The sequence below is a fragment of the Aplysia californica genome, unplaced genomic scaffold, assembly GCF_000002075.1.
Source record: "Aplysia californica isolate F4 #8 unplaced genomic scaffold, AplCal3.0 scaffold00138, whole genome shotgun sequence".
Taxonomy (NCBI): Eukaryota; Metazoa; Mollusca; class Gastropoda; order Aplysiida; family Aplysiidae; genus Aplysia; species Aplysia californica.
The window spans coordinates 866,410-887,127 of record NW_004797408.1 but is presented as its reverse complement, the minus strand read 5'-3'; the positions used below and the strand labels follow the sequence as shown (position 1 = coordinate 887,127).

General features: G+C 37.6%; 1 protein-coding gene across 3 annotated transcripts in view; it reads left to right on the top strand.

The window, feature by feature from the left end:
* Window positions 1-20,718, top strand: part of LOC101860647 (catenin alpha-2) — a 31,519-nt gene that overhangs the window by 857 nt on the left and 9,944 nt on the right. For 2 of the 3 annotated variants that reach the window (XM_035969343.1, XM_035969344.1), the window contains exons 2-18: window positions 3,390-3,518; window positions 4,740-4,929; window positions 5,445-5,611; window positions 5,963-6,082; window positions 7,600-7,689; window positions 8,000-8,173; window positions 8,782-8,985; window positions 11,085-11,111; window positions 12,525-12,605; window positions 12,977-13,129; window positions 13,978-14,070; window positions 14,800-14,956; window positions 15,352-15,552; window positions 16,567-16,718; window positions 18,048-18,108; window positions 19,063-19,288; window positions 20,360-20,519. In XM_035969343.1, the coding sequence (XP_035825236.1) occupies window positions 3,405-3,518; window positions 4,740-4,929; window positions 5,445-5,611; window positions 5,963-6,082; window positions 7,600-7,689; window positions 8,000-8,173; window positions 8,782-8,985; window positions 11,085-11,111; window positions 12,525-12,605; window positions 12,977-13,129; window positions 13,978-14,070; window positions 14,800-14,956; window positions 15,352-15,552; window positions 16,567-16,718; window positions 18,048-18,108; window positions 19,063-19,288; window positions 20,360-20,504 (2,355 nt within the window). In that variant the 5' untranslated portion in view covers window positions 3,390-3,404 and the 3' untranslated portion in view covers window positions 20,505-20,519. Of the gene's footprint in view, window positions 1-3,389; window positions 3,519-4,739; window positions 4,930-5,444; window positions 5,612-5,962; window positions 6,083-7,599; window positions 7,690-7,999; window positions 8,174-8,781; window positions 8,986-11,084; window positions 11,112-12,524; window positions 12,606-12,976; window positions 13,130-13,977; window positions 14,071-14,799; window positions 14,957-15,351; window positions 15,553-16,566; window positions 16,719-18,047; window positions 18,109-19,062; window positions 19,289-20,359; window positions 20,520-20,718 lie in introns of those variants that run through there. The other variant, XM_035969345.1, reaches the window with a different exon arrangement.

Sequence of the window (20,718 nt, the reverse complement as noted above, 5' to 3'; positions counted from 1 at the left end):
TGACTCTGACTGAGTTTTTGGATCAAGTGTGCCATATTTGTATTCAGTTGAAAGAAATCTTAGGGGCGGGGTTCCCATTACGGCTGGATCGGGCCGATCGCCCGACTAGGTCGCCTGAAACTGAAAATTAACGCGTTTGTTTTTGAGGCGACCGAGTCGGGCGATCGGTTTGACCCACGGATCCCATTCATATGGCAATGGGCACCCCGTAATAGTTGACTGCTGGCATACCACAGCCAGCCATCAAAGGAGTCAGCAAAAAAAGAGATTTGATGTTCATTTATATATATACAGTATTGAATTGATTCGAATATAAGATTCACCCTTGTAGGGGGATGCCCACTATCAAGAGCGGATCGGGTCGGGTCGAGGCGGGTCGTTTTCTGATGGTTTCAGTGCACACTACAGTCCCGCCGCGATTGTACGCGACGACCTGGAAGTTAAAGTAGAGAAACCTTTTACCTCAATGGCTTCCAGGGCTCCTTTCCACAGTTCCCTGTTGCAGTGTTGCGGCAGCCTGGAATCCCTTAAATATGGTTACAATACAATGTAGTCACATCGATAACTTTCTATTATCATAGATCGTTCATAAGAAGACCTCTAGTTCACTCGGCCAAAAAAGTGTCTGCGAAAGTCCGCGTATTGGTTCAGATGGTGCTGCAGTCTTTGTTTTGAAGCTCTCTTTCATTTCTCAGGAAGAAGAATAGGAATAGTACAGTTTGTTAGTTAAATTGCTTTTAAATTGTTTTTCACACAAGTAGGGTAAATACAATTCTGTTCGCAAAATCTGCGCTTTTTCGAAGTGGACGCCACCGTATTTTGAGTCTCAACATGGACATGTGACTCGGCCTTGTTGTGATTGGCTCTAAACCACTCGATTGTGCACTTCCTGAAAACAAACACATTTGTTTTTTTAGATCACCGACCGAGTCGATCGGTTTGTGCCACGATGGCCGCTTTGCGCCCTCAATTTGGCTAGTCCAGACTACCAGATCGACCCAACCCGACCTGATTGCGTGTGTGGTCACCCCCTATTACTTTTTACAGAAGGTTGCAGTAGATCTAGTTCTAAGGGATAAGTTTGTCACTGAACATTGTCAGTAGCAATATTGTCAATTACAATTTTTTACTTTTTTGCAGCATTGTATTTTTGTGAAATATAGTCTAGTCTAACACACACATAGACATAGATCTATTAGTAATCTGCGGGACATGGACATTTTTCATTATAATATGTGTGCAAATTCGCTGTGTGCATATATGTTTTAAGCACAGAGAATTTACATCATGTGTAAGAAAAACTTCAGAACCTGAAAATCGGTTCGATATGTGTGCGTGTTTCACTTAATGTGCATTCTAGACTTGACTTGACTTTTACTCCATGAATTGAATCAGTCCCAACAAAGGTGCAGTAATGGTAATTTTCATGCAAAGTAAGATTTTTTATACTTTTTGAAGTCAAACAATAAATAAGTATTGTGAACATTTAACCGCTGGTGGGTGATTTTCTGCTACTATGGCCATTTCATGCAGACCAGTTTTAGGGGAAGATAGAAGGGTACGAGGCTAGCTCTTCTTAGTCTAACTAAGGCAATAACATCTTTTGATTGCACACATTTTGAGTACCTCCAGCATGTCATAATTTCATTGTGTGTTGTCTTGGTAGTCTTTTATTTTCCCTCCCGTTTCACATTTAGCTACTATGTGTCCATATTCTACTATATGTTAATACGTTGAACACGAATCTCGAATTCTTTTCCGTCGCAAATTAATAGTTTGAATAGTATTTTATGGTTTATAATGGAACTTTCACACTATGCCTAATTGTGTAGTAATTCCCTCGCTTTGGACCAATTGGGGGATTTCAGGGGGGGCATGCCCCCTGAAGTGAAAAAAATGTGGGGTTTTAATAAATTTTGACGTTTTGCAGCTACGTTTGAAATTTTCCTGAAAGTAATTGATTTTGACAGTTTTAGTGGTTTTATCTTTGATCTGCAGCAAATAATATTGCAGTTTGACCCTCAAAGCAGTGCATCTGTGTGCGGGAGTGAAAGTAAAAATTTACCGTTGTACTTGCTAGTAATATCCTACTAAAAGGGGCCAACTTTAGAGTCAAAAGAATACAATCCATATAATATTATACATGAGGTCATGTAAATGTGAGTATGGCACCAATCATTGTTTTTTTATTTTTTTGCTTTACCGTTACCATACAGGCATGAGTGCATGCATCAGATCGGTGCTCTACTCCTGTCAATACTTTTGAAAGGGTTGATCTTGAATTCAAAATCCATCGTCAATTCGTCCGAGCTTAGCTGGAGGAGAGTCTTGAAAACTCCCCTAGCCACCCAAGAATTTAAGAGCTTGTTTGTACAAGGAACATCTACACTGTAGTTCGGCATGATACCAACTGAGCTTTTGGTTCTCGCCTGAAGGGTTCTGTGTCTAGGAATTAAGTGTTGGGAGGTTAGGTTTATGTGCAAGGGGACATATGTGGGGCATCATGGTGAAATCAGGGGCTCGTCTGAATACTGAAATTAAAGGATCCGGCATTTTTCTGCTGGTTTGGGATTTTTATCGAATTTTTGTTTTTTGGCTCAACGTCTTTTATTTCCATTAAAAAATACAGTTCTGTGTGGATTATAACAAAAAACGTTGATTAAAGGGACAAAAACTAAATTTTCAGTTTTCAAGGGCTCTCTAGCAGTGGAAGTCACCAAACTTTGGCAGCCATTTTTTTCCGTTTATTTTACCTCTGAATCCGTTGCTTTTGTGCCTTTTATCAACGTTTTCCAGTAAAATTCACATTGAAACATGTTTTTATATTGACATAAAAGGTGATGAGCACACAACAAAAAAAATCAATAAAAAGTGTTGAACTGGTGGAGAATGCCTGTTTCTCCAATTTCGTTATTTTGACGAGCGCCTGATTTCACCACGATGATTCACATATATTATAGGCATAGGAGGTAACTGCAAGGGTTAATTATTTCAAAGCTTGCTGAACGTCAGTATCCCACCTTTTCCTAAGCAAAAGAGTATGAGCAGAGTGATGTGCTGCTATATTTAAATCATATCCTTGACATTTGCTTAGTGCCTTAGTTCACACTATTTGACAACATTGCATTAAGTAAGACTTCCAAAAATCATTTGCAGGAGTAGTCTGCTTTGAATTTGAAAAATATGACTTCTGTCTTTATTCTGAAAAACCCTTTTTCTGTACTTATGAATTGGATTCTGTTTCTGGTTCTGAGCTCACCCTTTTTGTATTTTTGAAAAATTCCGCAGTATGTTTTATTAACTCTTTAAGTGTCATGTATTGTAGTTGTGAACTTGAACTGAGACCATGTTACTCATCAAATGTCAAACTCCACCCATGTCTGTTTCAGAGTCTGAGCTACAAAATGTCCATGAGTCCAGTGCCCCAACAGGGCACACTTCAAGTCAAATGGGACCCAAAGAATTTAGAGATCCGAACAAAGTCAGTTGAGAAAACATTGGAGCCTCTTGTCACACAGGTATTGAGTTTTTTTCTTTTTAGAACTTATGATTTAGATCATGTCTTTACTATGGTATTGGTTTAGTAGCTGCAAAGCTCAAAATGCTCTTCTGATATATCGTGAATGCACATACTTCAATTCCTGTGCTGCGTTTCAATGTTATTTTTATGAGTTGGGAATGGTTGGTCAGTGGTGCTGGAAAACATGTTGATTGAAAAAGATTTCTAATTTTCACAGGTGCTTGAAATTCACAGTTAATTTTCACTCTGACTTATGTTTTCCATCCTTTTCCTTGAAAACTAGTATTTGGATCACACTAACTAGGATTTACTTTTTAGCTATGGTACAAAACTGACTCCAGACCATGCTCACATATACAGTGGAAATCTGATCAGAGAAAAAGTCCTGTTAAATCAGAAATGCAAAGGAAGTAAGTATTTGTGGACTAATTCAGCTGTATTTATTCATGGGTAGTTTCCCTTGCCACAAGTACCCATGAACAGCACACCGCAGTCCTCCCTTGTGGTCATGTGGCAGACCTGCGCGTGACACGTTATGCGTGCGTGTAGCTAGGCTTAGGGCTATATCGAAGTCTGCAGCATACTGCAACCCTCTCTCGTTTCACCCGCTGTGTGTGCTTGCAGTGGCATGGCTTCTCTCTCTCTCTCTCTCTCTCTCTCTCTCTCTCTCTCTCTCTCTCTCTCTCTCTCTCTCTCTCTCTCTCTCTCTCTCTCTCTCTCTCTCTCTCTCTCTCTCTCTCTCTCTCTCTCTCTCTCTCTCTCTCTCTCTCTCCCTCTTTCTCTCTCTCTCTCTCTCTGTCACTCTCTCAGTCTCTCTCTCTATCTCTCTATCCGTCTCTCTCTGTCTCTGCCTCTCTCTCTCTCTCTCTCTCTCTCTCTCTCTCTCTCTCTCTCTCTCTCTCTCTCTCTCTCTCTCTCTCTACACATTGTTGATGAGCCTTTGTCCCTGCTATAGCAGATTGGGCTCCGATGATGCCCTATTGTTGATAACCTTTAAAAGAGACAAAGAAAAAAACAGGGATTTAAAAAATCCATGTTATTACCGGGCCTGTTATATATGGTTTCCACTGTACCTGGTATAGGAACCACATGCACTTATTTACAAAAGAGTCAAAAACTGTATCTTTAGGCTAATTAGCTTCTTGACTGAGAAACAGTTACCAATTGATGCTTGAAAAAAACTTGTTAAATAGTTGGGTCTTTTTTATGTTTTTGTCAGGTCACAACTCTTGTCAATCAGAATGGACCATCGAATAAAAAGAAAGGGAGATCGAAGAAAGCTCATGTTCTGAGTGCTGCTGTTCAGAAAGCGACAGAGAACTTTATCATACAAGGGGAACAAATAGCTCATGACTTCCCAGAGGTTGAAAATGATATGCTTGCTGCCATTGATGAAGTTAGAAAAACAGGTAATGATTCATTCTTTGTTTTCTTTTTTTTTTCCTTAAAGAATTTATAACTTTTGCAGTACTGTGATTGTTTCTGTCTTTGTAGTGTATTGCCTTTATGTGGAAAGATGTTGAATGGTCAAGAAGGCAACGTTGTTTGAATGTCTCTTTTTTTGCTAGTACCTCCACATTTTAGTCATGCTAGACAAGGGAACAAGAAGGTATATTCTTTATTTTATTTTATTTATTTATTTATATATTTTTTTTTTGGGGGGGGGGGGGTAGGGGGATAAGCAGTTACAAATTAACTATGTCTAATATAACCTTCCAAAGTGAAGGGATAATTAGTCAAGTGAACAAAATTTTGTAAATGTGTTGTTTTCATTCCTTTGTGCCATTTTATTTGAGGTAGTTCACATTTGCTATCTTCTCACTCATGACTTCCATAGTGAAGGTCAAGAGGAGGCAGTCTACAGCTGCATCTAGTCCATGAAACTTAATTTCAACTTCAGTTTTTTTTTTTTTTTTCTTAACAGGGGAGACAATGGATGATGCCTCCCAAGATTTTGCTGCAGATCCTTGTTCATCTGTAAAGAGAGGTGCCATGGTGAGAGCTGCAAGGGCCCTCCTCTCTGCTGTCACACGCCTACTTATCCTGGCTGATATGGTGGATGTTCATCTCCTTTTGAAGTCCCTGCACACTGTAAGTTTTGCAGTTTTGTTTAAGCAGTCACGGGAACAAAATGTTGAAACTTTGTTCTACATTATCTGTTGTTGAATGTCATTTAAAATTCATAACGTAAGCCAGGATAGCTATGTTCGCTGCATATCCACCCTGTTGTATACAATATGGTCCTGTGTAAATTCAGCCTGTCTACTTCTGTTTTGCTTGTTATGTCACTTTCACTATATAGCTGTCGATAATGTACATTTGTGTTTTGTTTTTCCAGTTATCCAGTTATGTAATGTATCTGAGTATTGGGATTCATAAGTTGGTCATTAGTGATGAATCGGCTGTTTTGTAATAAAGTTAATGTTTGCGTTGTTGTTTCAGGTTGAAGATGATTTGGATCGCATAAAAAATGCTACCAGTCAACAAGAACTGACTGATGGTTTCAGGGACTTTGGACGAAGTATGGCAGAGTTGACGGACAGAGCTGCGAGAAGACAGGCTGTGAGTTATTTACACATCCTTCTCTCCTTCCTACTTGAAGCAAAGATCTGGTGTACTGTGGAGCTATCTTTTTTTGTATTAATGAGAGTGTCATATTTCTTGAACTTAAAAAAATGTATAACTTTTGCATTACATGTTATATCTAGTGTTACATTTTAATTAATTTTTTTTCTGCAGTTTGGATACTTCTTTCTGCCTAAAGTTTTGACATCTAGCTGTTACCCATGGTTAAAGAAGACTTGTTATGTTTCAGTTATAAATTTATGCTGAGCATTACAGAAGTAAGGGCTTTGAACCATTCTCAGCATGTTCCTGTAATATTAAATAGAATAGACATAACAAGAACTGGAACAATGCTTGAAAGATTACCGTATATACAGTCTAACCTGCCATAATGGAAACCTATCCAAGAGTTAAACTTGTCATGACGGAATCTCCCCGCTCCTCCCTTTGTTAAATTCCTTCATAATAAATTTATCTGAGACCGAAACCTTTACAACCGGCAGATAGACTTTAAAAATTCCTCTCCTTTGGATGCTTTTGACCTGTGCAATATGGAAACTGCTTTGCCCTCTCAACCCTGATTAGGAATAAAACTCAGTTAATTCCACCAACTCTAACCTTTGCACAAAATAAGGAAGGCTTATTAAAAAGAGCGGTTTTGGGGTAGCTATTTACCCCAACCATGTGATCCCTGAGCAGTGCAGATTGACAGGGTGGGTGTGAAATCTCACTGCTGCTTGTCTTCAAAGTTCTTATGTTGCCTGCCAGCTGAGAAACTTTCTTGGATAGTCAGAGGTGTGGAATTTGACCTGCTGCCCTGATTATATGGCCAGTTGTTCTAGACATCATTAATTACATGGAGGGGCAAGGTGGCATCTTGGTTGATTGTGCTAATTCGATCAACGGGTTGGGCTGATGGTGGGAACAAAGGAGACATTCGGACATTTTTCCATTTTTAATTGGTCAAACAGTGGCCGTAATAAGATGCGAGCACTAGTAGCAATGGATTATTTTATTAGTTAGACTGTCGCATGCCTTTATCTGCGTGGCTAGGATAACACTTAGGAGGTTTGAGGTTTAGACAGCCCACCCTTGATCTTACGGTATACAGCTGGCTCTCTGGCACCCCCTTCCCCGCCCTAAATTCCTCTGTCCAAGGCAGAAACTGTCTAAGATCATTTTTTTTTCTGGCTCCCTTGGCATTCCATCTTGGACAGGTTTGACTCTACTTTAATTTTCAAAATGTGTGTCAAAACAAATTTTGCCTCTTTAATAAAAAAGCTTCTCTTAAATAGAGAGAGTAAATGGTCATTGGTTCTGGAGCAAGACTTACTTACCCTAGTTCAAGAACTGAATGCATGGTCTTCAGTGAATGGGAATAGTGTTTTAATCAATATGAATTTGTTTGAAAATTGTTAATTTTGTATCAGCTCCATACCATTGTACATGTCGCTCTGAGAAAAATTTTTGGAATTGAATTGGTCTTTCTTTTTGTCTTTGTGTATTTCATACAGGATTTGAAGGATCCTCGAAGGAGGGAGGAGCTAGCTGCTGCCAGAGCAACTCTCAAAAAGAACAGTATGATGCTATTGACAACTTCTAAGGTGAGTAACTGAATTGCTTTTCAACAAATGATCGAGTAAATGTTATTTTAGAATGCTCAGAATGGTTGGCATTTATTGGGAAAAGTTAAAGGAAGCAAGCAGAGGCAAAGAGCAATATTCCTAGAGAGCTTAATGATACTTGACCTGGTTATAACTTGGAGATGAGTTAAGTGTTGTGGTCCCCAATGTCTGTTGAGATTTGTACTTTCATAGCAGTTTGCAGATGTTTTAAAGGGAATGCCATGGCTGAATGATGTATTTTACCGTCATGATTTAAATTTTAAAAACATATTTATATTTATATCTTCAGGCTTATGTCCGCCACCCAGAGCTTGCTGCTGCTAGATCTAATCGTGACTACGCCTACAAACAAGTGTGTGATGCTGTCAATGCAATATCTGATGTTGCTCAGGCTTCTGGACAATCAAATGCTCACCCATACGAAGGGCCCGGGGAGCTTGCTGCAGCTTTGGATGAACTTGATGTGAGAAGTGATGTATTTTGTGTATGGGTTTGTCATAATAGTAATACAATGGGTTTTCTGCATCTTTAAGGCATTGGTATTAGGACACCAGAAAATACTCGTGGATATTTCAGTCCTAACTGTAGAAGTTCACTATCTCTCAGGTGCTCACAACATATGCAGTACTGCTCTTAAATGTTTAGACTTTTTTGTGGCTAAAACTTTTTTCTCAGAGCTATTCGACTCTGAAAAATGAAGTTTAACTCATTTGAGAACAAATTTAGAGATTTGCGTCAAATCCTCCATCTGTAGTAAAAACAGTTACTCTTCGGAGAACCTATGTTCTCAATTGACTCTTCCTGCCTATACAGGACTGACTGCTAAAAAAAGGGAGGCTTCAGTAATATATACTGTACACTCCAAAATATGACTTTAAATAAATTTCTACTTTGATAAGGTGGTCTTTCTAGTTCAATTAATCTGCAAGTGTAATTTCTTCTCAATTATTAATTATGTGAGCTGTTTAATCTCACTCTATTTGCTTTAAGCATATCCACCATGAAAATCCCTGATCTCATTGTATTTGCTTGAAGCCTTTTGGCCATGATAGCCCATGTTTATTTTGACAGCAAAAAATTATTATGGATCCCCTAAATTACAACGAAGTACGCAGTCGTCCATCTCTCGAGGAACGTGTGGAAAGTATCATCAGTGGAGCAGCTCTCATGGCTGACTCGTCCTGCACTCGCGATGACAGAAGAGAGCGGATTGTTCAAGAGTGTAATGCTGTCCGTCAAGCCTTGCAGGACCTTCTGACAGAGTATATGAACAATGTAAGTCGTAGATAAGGATGATAGAAGTGTCCTATATTAGTTGCCATATTATTTTTTTTACCAGCCTCAGTGCAGTATGATGTGTGTTAGATGTACCGTAAAGTTCAGGCTGTAAACCGCAACTTTTGTTCTAGAATTTGAACCCTGCGGCTTAAACAGCGATGTTGTTTATTTATGAATCTTCCCGATTTTAGGAGCGGTGCTTCCTCGTCTTTTCGTAGCATAAACCTGAAACATTAAAAAGTTGACATATTTTCCTCAAGACCACACTATAGCGTATGCCTAAGAAACACTGTCCAACAGATGGGCGAAAACTTTTAGGGAAATTTTTGTGTTGTATAATCAATGTGCTATGACTTATAAACCAGTGCGGCTTATTTGAGAAATAAGTTCAGCTTTAAAAAAAAATTAATGGGTACCGCATATATATATATATATATATATATATATATATATATATATATATATATATATATATATGAGCCTGATATTTTAGATTTCTGTTTATATATGTGTCTTCCCACATGCTCAGGACCATCAAGGCTTTTCTTCCACAGCCAGTGTGTACTGTATAATTGATATTTCTCATTTATGAAACAATTGTAGAAATTTGCTCTTGGGCTTGTAGAAATTTGCTCTTGGGCTTGTTTAAGACCCTGATTTCATACATTTTTCTAAAGTTGCTCGTATTCTTGACTAGGGGTGTGAAACAAAATTGCTTTTATATATTCTTAGCACGGATGTTAAAGCAAATTAAATTTACGTAATTCTACTCAAGTTTCATGTACGCTTAAATGGGACAAACTGTAATTTCTACTGAAACTGCTTATTATGCTCTTGACATGGATAGTGCAAAGTGTGGCATCAGGTGCCCAGTGTAAAGCAAATCTGGTATTCATTTTGTTTCCACACCTTTATTCTTAAATTTTTAACAAATGATAAGGTTAATTTTTATGTTACATTCTGATAGTTTTAACTACTGACACAAAAAATTTGTTCAGATATTGGGGTTATCAGAATTTTTAAATAGCATTCATGCTTTGTTTGGTTTGGAGTTCTTCTCTATCAGCATTCTTGAAAAAAGAACTGTTACTATCTTGATATGTAATCACACTAAGACTTAGTGAGCATCAGTTCCAGCATGAATAATGTCTTCACCTATTTTCTATCAAAGCTATTTGCGTGATTTATGTGAGGCATTGTTTTTCATGTGTTGGACTATTTGTCATAGATCTCTGGGTTATCTCTGCTTTTGCTTTGATGTTTCCGAATTCTTTTCCTGGTTGCTTTGAGCCAAATTCCAAGTTGTAAAGAAGTTTGTAAGAAAAAACATATACAATTGTCAGTGTGTATGTACTACAAGATCTGGACTTTTATTTATACAGCAGCCTTTGGTCCAGCACTGTGCCCTCTACTTGAACAGTGCTGTTTGTATAATGTAGGAAAAATATCAAATTTAATTTTGAAACTACCAAGCGAGTGTAATAATGCATGCGGCTGAAACAATTTTTTCTCTATCGTGGTGTAAAATCAATTACTAGTTCTGGTACGATGAGCTGTTTCCTGCTGCTTTGATACAATTATCATTTTACTTTTGTGCACACGTGAGTGTAAATTTTAAGTGACAATGTGCTCAAAGAGAAGTACCAGAGCTTAGTATTAATTGATTAGGTCAATAGTGCAACTCTCTTGAATTTTTAACCCCGTAAATCCTTAGAGGTGTTGTATGTTAAGTCAACTTGTTTAGATTTGAACTGCTGCCCAACTTGACAACTCTGCCCCACTTCGGCCTTTTTTTTTTTTTCCCGCCTGATCTGTGTCATTTCTTTATTTTTGCAGTGGAACTCTCTTCTGTACAAGTCACTTTAGATTGGAAATTAAAAAAAAATTAATCCAAGAGAGTGTACTTTTTCAAAAAAGTGTATCGCAGAACAAAAAACAAAACAAAGATAGAAGTATGACTCGTTGATAATGAATAGAATTATTGACATTGCTTGACGATATCACATTGGCTCCACTGTTTTGTGCATTTCATAAATTTGAATTCTTGCTGTTCTTAAGCTGTCTGTTTCTTATCTCTTGATTTATTTCATGACCAGTGTGGGAAACCCATGATAAAGAACAAGGTAACCACATGAACGTGGCCTTGGATGTAGGAATGGAATTGAACCAGTTGTTTTTCCTGCTCGATTTATTGTACTTATTTCCTACCCTTTGTCCCATTGTAGTATCAGAACAGCAAAATGATCAGTGTAAATATTAATTAAGCATGTTCTTTGCCTACTAAAACCCGCTCTTATACACTAAAATCAAGTTTGCTTTATGTCCCCAGGTTTTATGTTATTTGAAAGAAGTGTACACATTATGTTTATTGAGCATGTTAAGTTAAGATGACACTGAAGTTAATCGCATCAAATTTCTTTTGATGATTCTTTTTTCTTTTGTTTTGCGCATGATGTTGCTATGTCCAAATTTAGATCTAAATAAAGTACTGGTTATGTGCAGAGTATATCAGACCATGCATACAACGGTGAAAGTATAAAATGATCACAGTTTAGGGTAATAAGATACATATTAGCGTCAGAAACTTGGAAGAAAACAGCTTCAGGGTAACTGAAGGGTGAGTTGGGGAGGAAGTAAAAATCAGAAAGTGAAGTCATTGTTTTTTCTAGGTGTATCTGAAGTGCCTCATGCACAATTTATGTGTTGTAAATAAGTGATTTCTTGGCCCATGTGAAGGGTACAACAACACAATCAACTCAGCGTCTCTTTCATAGTTTGTCATGTGAATTGTACTGATCTTCATCTCATTCTTCATTTCTAATGTTCTTTGACCTTGAAAATGTTGTTAAAAAGTGTTTTCACACTAATCGTGCCTTGTTGTGCGGAGTTGTACTGGAAGATTCATGACTTCTGTATGCTGCATGTGGAGTTCTTTTTTTTCCCAATTGCAATGTCTTTATGATCTTGTTTCTGTGCTTCTAAAGATTCCAATTTTTCACCTTGTTGTCACTGTTAGGTTTACTATTTGAAAAAAAAAAAATCACTAATCACCTAACGTAGGCATGCAGATACCATGTAAAGATAATAGTTGTCGGTGTGTTGAATTTATATGCCATGACTCACAAGTGAGTATTTCATTGGCATTTTCTACATACAGCTCTTTTCGAAAGATAAAGATGATTTTTGTTTCTTGTTTTCTGTCTTTCATACTTTTACTGTGTTGTCAAGATCATTGATGGGGTTAGTGTGGTGGATATAGCAATACTGACATTAAAGTCCAAAAGTTTTGATGTGGTTTATTTTGTCTGGTAGTCTTAACTACTCTCTTTGGGCAGGATCATGACTCGTGGCACCTAATAAATAACCTGAAATAAAAAGCATTGTTAACTTAGGTGTACAAAAAAATCATGCAGAAAAAATCTGTAGATGCCAAGAGTTTTACGATGCTGTTGGGTTCCATTCCTTTCATTGTCTTTGAATTGATGTCTTTTGTATGTGGTGATTTCTTATATATACATTTCATGATGTTTTTACAGGCCGGGAAGAAAGAACCCAGTGAGGAGCTGGAGCAGGCCATTGACAACATGACCAAGAAAACAAAAGATCTGCGAAGACAGGTATATTGACACCAGCACCATAAGGGTTGAACAAGGTTGTTCTGGTAGTATAAAACAATATTCATTGCAAGTAAATAGTTCTGTTTTTTAACTTGTGTTTTGACTTTTTTTTCCTATTTCTTATGTATATATTATGTTCTGTCTAAATGTCCAATTTTTAAAAAAGTGTTCAGTTTTCATTAAAGCTAGTAAATGGTACGTAATGAATTTAAAATTTGCGCTGTAATGATAGCAATCCACGGGTGAATGTCACAGATACAGAAGTCTCTTGAACTGTAGTCTATTGTTTATTGGAGATGATAAGAAATCTTGACTTTATGCTGTTTGTTTCTTAGATTGTAAACAGACTTTATTTGTCTTTCCGGTTACAGTTGCGCAAAGCAGTGGTGGACCACGTATCTGACACATTCCTTGAGACCAACGTTCCCCTGCTTGTTCTGATAGAAGCAGCAAAGGCTGGAGATGAGAAGGGTGTGGAGGAATATGCGCAAGTGTTCATGGAGCATGCAAATAAACTTGTGGAGGTGAGTGTGTTCTATGGTCCGCAAATGTAACTTTTTTTCCAATCTGAGGACACAGTCATTTGACACATTTCCGGGGATTTATGAGATATCTTTTTTCTTCAGTTTACTCTTTTCTGGATTTTGATATTTTTAAATGTGAAGAATTGTTTCAAGAATAGGAATGTAGTGGGTTTGGGGCTCTCTGGTCTTGTCTGGTCCTTCCATCTTTTTCATTGTTGCTTAATATAATATATACAGACAATGAATCTGTTTCTAATGTTTGGGTGGTTCTTATTTAGTTGCTCTTTCAGTTGTTACTGTTCTTCCTGAAAGTTCTTATGTTCCTCTAAGAATTTGTTTGAAACTCTCATTAATGATTGGATACATTATTGATTTACTCTGTTTTTGATTGTATAATGCTGGACTATGGTGTGGATCACCCTGGTTTAAATCCTTGATATGATTTTCTTGAACATGCATTGTTTGAAGAGATTTCATGGCTGTCTACCATCATCATTCGCCCCCGTGGAAGGTGGTTGATGAATCAGAGGTCCCACCAAATAAAATTACTTTCAAAAGATTGCTTACATTACTCTCTTATTTATCTTCCTGATCAATGTAATTGTTATGTTTATTAACAGTATCTACCTATTTTGTTTGGTTTAAGACTTACTACAACTAAGAACTTTAATGCTTTCACTAGATCTTCAACATTCAAGTATTGGTTTGCTTTTGACTTTGGGTATATAAAGTGGCTTCTGATTTTAAAACTTCCATTCTAGAAATGTAGCCATTAATTCTTTTGAGTACGCCCACTTTACTTGTGTTTACTGTACTTTAGAAGTTTTTATTTTTAATCTGCTTCTCAGGTTGCTAATCTTGCCTGTTCTATGTCGAATAATGAAGAAGGTGTGAAGCTGGTCAGAATGGCTGCTGCGGAAATTGATAATCTGTGTACCCAGGTGAGAGGTGTTCTCTTTCCTCTTTTGACATCTACAACGCTGAATACTTTGTTTGGCTATAGGTTGCAGAACAAAACCTGTTCACACAGGGTCTGGTGGTGTTGAGGGTGCTTCTAGTTACAATTTTTTATTAGCAGAAAAATACTTGATAATGGGTTGCCAATACTTGGGCTTTGCTCTTTGAGAACTGTTTATTCTTGTTGTTACAAGTGTTTTGATCTCTCAAAAGTTAAATAAAGAACTGAAAGATGTGACTGTGTGGAGCAGCCAACCAGCTCCTGATTGTTGTCATTTAACAAGATGATAATATTCAGCTCGCAAAGGGCTTTAATATTTGTCTCTTTGTCAGTAGCCAGGGAGCTACACGATAATTGGTAAAACATGAAAACTCTTTTTTTTTATTTATAACATTCAATTTCTGATTTTAGATTTCTATTTTTATTAGTTTCATAAGACTCATCCATTCATGTTCACTACTTCAAGCTTTCAATTGGTCAGATTTAAATATAATTTATTATTGCTGTACGCACATGTAAACTTGGTATTAAGTTACATAATATGTGAACAATAAATTTATGTGAGTTGCACAGCAATGCTATAGTAAAAAGCTATGTTTTTGATTGTGTGAAGCCTGAAAGAAATTCCTACCGTTGGAAAATCTAGTTTTTCTTATCTTCACCATTTTCTTAGCATCTCTAACCTAACCTTTTTATATGTATGCCGTAAAAGGTTATCAATGCTGCTAGAGTTCTGGCTGCTCGACCCAAATCAAAAGCTGCTCAGGAGAATATGGATGTTTTCAAAGATGCTTGGGAGAAGCAAGTTCGTCTCCTGACAGAGGCTGTTGATGATATTACCACCATCCATGACTTCCTTGCTGTTTCAGGTAAACATTGTTGTTGTTGTAGCTGTTTGATTTTTTTTCTTTTGTTATTTTCTTCAGAGACTTCTTTTATTGGAAAATGTCTATTTTTCAGGTTTTATGAAATGTTTTTTGGCTCTCTTATACTAATTTCATTCTTTGCGGATCACCAAGTTTTTGTTTCTGATTTGGTGAACAATGGAAGTTTATAAAAAATATTTTTTTAAAACCCTTCAAGAGGACCTTATACCACTGAGCCAGGCTAGGAATAGAACCCAAAATTTGTGGATTGAGAGTGTGGAATCTTGCTCTCTTGTACATCTCTAGAATTTGCTCAACTTTGCTAACACTTTGTAAAAACTGATGATTGTGGGCATATATGATAGACTGATGACAATGCTGTACTTTTCACTTTCCAGAAAATCACATCTTGGAAGATGTGAACAAGTGTGTAATAGCCCTCCAAGAGAACGACCCTGACACTCTAGACAGGACAGCGGGAGCCATTCGAGGCAGGTCTTCGAGAGTGTGCAACGTTGTCTCTGCCGAAATGGATAATTATGAGCCTGGCCAGTACACAGAGAGAGTCATGGAGGCAGTCATCATGCTCAGAGACCAGAGTAAGTAAAGGGGTTACATGGAAGGTTGTTTTTTAAAACTGCAATCGAACCTACTCTATTGCCACTTGTCAAAGATGATCACCTGTACACCTGTATGAATGATCATTTCTCCCCCCCCCCCCCCCCCCCAACTTGTTTTTTTCTTTATTATATTGACACTGTCCAAGAGGTCCACCCAAGACAGCCAATTTTCTCTTGGACAATTCCGACTGTATATCTTTACTAATACATTTTCTGTGACACATACTGTCATTACTTTTACCTGGGCCAAAGCTTACTGTGTTCTGTATTTGTAACCTCTACCTCGCACTCTAAAATCTTTTTCAAGAGGTAAGGACCTCTGAAGCTTTTGGGATGTTGGGGTTAAAAGGTCAATGGTGATTAAATAATTACGAAAATTAAACATATCCTGTTTGAAAGGTTGCGAAATTCTGCAACGAAGTGCTCCTGTGCTTGGTTTCTGTTTTGTGGATGTCTTCCAAACAATACTGCCCTAAACTTACAAAACGCCTTTTTTCATTTTTGGTGCCACATTTTTTTTATTTGCTAAATCTACATACTGATCAGTAACCCTTCTTATGTAAAAAGTCAATGTGAAACAGTGGCTAGTTTTTAAATAAATAAATAAATTAGAATTCCGATTTCGGAAGAACGCCTTCTTTAAATGGTTACGCTGACAAAACGCTTTTTTATCTCGAAACTGCTGTGAATAAGAAAAAAGCATTTTGTCAGTGTACTGCAGAAAAGTTAGTCCAAAAAACGGCCTTGGCTAGCAGTTTATACATATTTAGTCAGCTAACATTTGGTCCTTCCTTTTTACTTTTGTTGTTGAATTTGTGTCAGACTCATAGAGCTATCCACTCTCTCTTGTTTCTCTGACTATTGATTTGATGTTAGATGTGTTATCAAATTGTAGATTAATAATTTACTGCACTTTTAATATTTATATCTAGAATTGTGTAGTGCAGCAAACTTTGGGTCTGAAAGTAGAATTATTACATTTTCTTTTTACAGTCATGCCTAATTTTGCGGAGAAAGTGGAAATGGCTGTTGATGCATTGAGCTCCAATCCAACACGAGATGTTGATGAAAATGAGTTCATTGAAGCCTCAAGACTAGTATATGATGGCGTCCGAGATATTAGACAAGCTGTACTCATGAGTGGGGTAAATATGGTTTTGTTCTTTTCTCTTTCCTCGTGTACTGTTTGAAAAAAAAAAATTCAGTCGATCCCTGGCTGTTGGTTCATTGTTTTCAGTATAGTCAGTTATTTTTTGTCTTTAAACGCTTCCATTTCATAAAAATACTGGAATTACATCTGTATTTAAAATTTTTTAACACTGCTTTCAGAATTATAAGACAGTGTCTAATTAATGATGTAACTTCCAAGAAAGTATCTGTGACCTATATTTACAGAACGTTTTGTATATTGCTGGTCCTTTGTAAACACTAGAGCCAAAAATGGCTGTCTTAGAGTGATCTATTGTTTGACCCTGTCTGACTTGAAATCATTTTCTTCCACTCTGGTCTCCATGAAAAATTTAAGGTGAACCCAAAGTGAAATGATTTATATATATATTTTTGTGTATATATGTTTTAAAATATGATATCGTGCTATTGTAATATTTTCTGAACTTAAATGCCCATTTTCTCAATAAACAGTTTATACAGTCGAACCTGCCCGGACGGCCACCTGCATAAGACGGCCTCCTGCATAAGACGGCCTCCTGTACAAACGGCCTCTTTCCATTTCCTCCCTTGTGTTTTTTTTTCTATTTAATTTAACTGTGTAAAACGGGCACAGTCCCCCGCGGCCACCCTATTTAATCAACCCACGGCCAAATCTACCTGCCTGAGACGGCCAGGCTTTGTAAAAAATTATGCATTATCCCCTGACGCTGTGGACAAGCCGTCATAATTCATTCTCCTGTCGTTGTTTTCAGTCCCTCCAATGGATGAAATGGTCATGTTGCTTATTTCACTCCCAATGTTTACCCAAATAGGCCAATGAATAACAGAAAATTTTCATCTGGGGGAACCATAATTTTGAAAACCCCCCCAAAAACTAACAACAAAAAATGCCCCACAAAAAACGTCCTATCATCTCCCCCCTTTAAAAAAAAATAAAACAACAAATTTCAATCAGCCCTTGGGCATTCCAAAGCCTGCGACCACCTCCAGTTGGGACCTCAGAAGTAAATGGTTTATTTTCTTCATTTTGATCAGTCCCGCCTAAGACAGCCACCTTCTTATGTGCACTTTTCCCCTCGACAATGCGTGGTCGTCTTACACTCGTTCGACAGTATTTGTTTTCAACTTTTGTTTGCTCTCTTTTTTTCAGATTTTTAAAACCAGTCTGCACCAGATTTTCATAACATGTTCCTCGGAATATGTAGATTAAGAGTTGTGATGGAAATCTGATAGAAAAATCCTAACATGTTAGAAATTGTGTCTAAAAGGGTTACAACATATAGGTTTATATTCCTTTTTTGCAGGTTGATATCGATGAGTCTGACAGTGAAGATTATGAGGATGAATATGGAGGCTATGCTCAATGTAAGTAGCAAGACTCCAGGATGTCAGTTTTGGGGGGTTATTGTGGTGTTGTAATTTTCAATTTTGATCGGTAAACATACCTGCTTTGTTTTGGTGTTTTGTTGTTTAGTAAAGTACCGAAATGTCCCAGCTTTTTTTTTCTTTTTCTTTTAAATTACTCCTTTTTAAAATAAATTGCTGGTTGTATTATTTGTGTGTGGGGATTGGGGGGGGGGGGGTGTTTGGATCTGAGCAGAAAGTAAGAAAGAAATGTGTTGTTTGCTTTATACTTATGCTTAAGAATATTCTAATTTTAAGAAAAATGTGTATAAACATGCAGTCCTGTGTATGTGCTTTTATATGCCATCAGCAGGTAATAGTTGATACTTGTCAGTTTATCTGAAAAGCAATTTAAAAAAAAATGAGATGACTTATCATCCCCCCTTCATGAAAAATTGTAATCGTTTTACAGAGGTATCATCATCATACTGGTGAAACAAAGTCAGCCCATAAAGCAAAATTTTTGAGGGGAGAGAAAAAAAAACTTTCATTCTTTTAAGAATTGTACCTAGATTGGGTATTTTTTCTTCGTTTTTTTTTTGGGGGGGGGGGGGGTTGTCTTTAACTCAAAGTCGAGGAAATTCGGTTTAGTCATGGTAAATGAGACATACCTTCATGTGGGGGGTACTTTTTAAATTTGAATTTCAACGAAAAAAAGTACCTTGAATACCTTATGCAAACACCATATCAAAGATGAAGACACTGCAATTGAGAAAGTTAAAAAAATTTGGGGCTAAATATATTTTAACAGCTGGCAGTTGATATGCTATTTCATGTCATCTAGATTGCAGAGATGTTTAACATTACTGATCAGTCATGATTATTCTGCTCTAGAGTTTTCATTAACTTACTCATGATTGCAGGCATTTTTAAAATGATTTTTAAAATCCATTAAAAAAATTTTTTATTCTTTAGCGAGCGTGATGGACCATGATGACTATTCGGGCAAGAGTGACCGGGCCATGATGAGGAGGCTGCCTGAGGAGGAGCGGGAGGTGATCCAGCAACAGGTGGAGATGTTCCGCATGGAGAAGGCCAAGCTGGACCGTGAGGTGGCCAAGTGGGATGACAGCGGCAATGACATCATCGTCATGGCCAAGCAGATGTGCATGATCATGATGGAGATGACAGACTTCACTAGGTTTGTGGGGATGTGCTGTGGTAGAACCAAAAACGTTTTTCTGTAATAATTTACTTAACTTACTCTCTCATGATACCGTCAGGTACAGATGGCGGAGAGCAGTTGACGCCACGCTTGCCTGTCCCTGGCCACGTTTTCCAATTTCGGCACATCGAGGCCCTTGGTCCACCCCCCCCTGGGGCGGTGCTACTGACTGAAGTGTCTTTAGGCCATTCCCAAAGGGGGCTCATTAACCATGTTCTTATGCACAGTAGAATTGTAATTGTGAATGGACTGTTTCATCAATGTCATGCTCATAACTGTGCCCGAACTGCAACAGGGAACTGCTGCTTTTTCTTACCTAATCCTTACTATCGTCATTTTCCTCTACTTCTTTTTTATGTTTGTCACACTCTTGTGACCCGCTATTTCCGGGGTGCCTTGATAGTTGAAGCAGACTTTGTACTGTTAAAGCTGGAGAGGTGAGCAGAGTAAGCCTGATTCTCTGTAATGACTTTTCTGTTGACATCCACCCCTTGGCGCTCATATGACCTTATGCTGTTGCGAGCGCCGTAAGACCTCTACTAAAACAATACAAAAGGCCCTTGGTTATTTCCTTATCCCTAATTGTGCCTCTGTACCTTCCAGTTGGTCCACTTTCTGTGATAAGGGATACCAGAAGCATTATTTCGTGAGTAGGGATACCAAAAACATTATTCTGTGATTAGGGGTAAGTCTGTAAATGGACTACAAGTAGGGATGAGTACTGAAAGCATCGGAGTCCGCTTGCAAATATTTTTGACATTTTGGTTTCATTTTTTTAAATCTGGCTCATCCAGGGAGTGATTTTGAGAGGTTTTTTTCTCTAAGATCTAGTAGTCAAGCTGTTGTTTTATATTTTCTGCTAATCTAAATAAAAAGATTTCTGTACTTGTTAAAAGTTTTGGATTTGATTCTGTAATTTCATCAACGTCTGTGATCAAACTTGGTTGATGAGTACTGATCCTCAAGAGAATCCTCTTGGTATTTTTGCTTTGGTAAAATTTTAATTGATATATATGAGTTTAATGTTTTCTCTCTTTTAACTCACAGAGGTCGTGGTCCTCTGAAAAGCACCATGGACGTCATTAATGCCGCCAAGAAAATCTCTGAGCATGGAACAAATCTGGACAAACTTGCTACTACTATTGCAGATCAGGTATGTTTACTTGATTTTCTCACCTTGTCCTACTTTTAGACGGAATGTGATGACTCGGGAAGCTTTCCATGATTGTTTCCCCGATTGATAGCTCACACGTTCCTTTAGTTGGATAAATTCAACGTTTTTGCTTGCCTGTTTTCAATCAGTGTCAGTGTACTAAAAATATAACAACATGGGGTTTGATTAGGTATTCTATATCAACTATGTATGTTATTGAGCCTCATCATTGTACTTCCAACTCCCTCCCCCC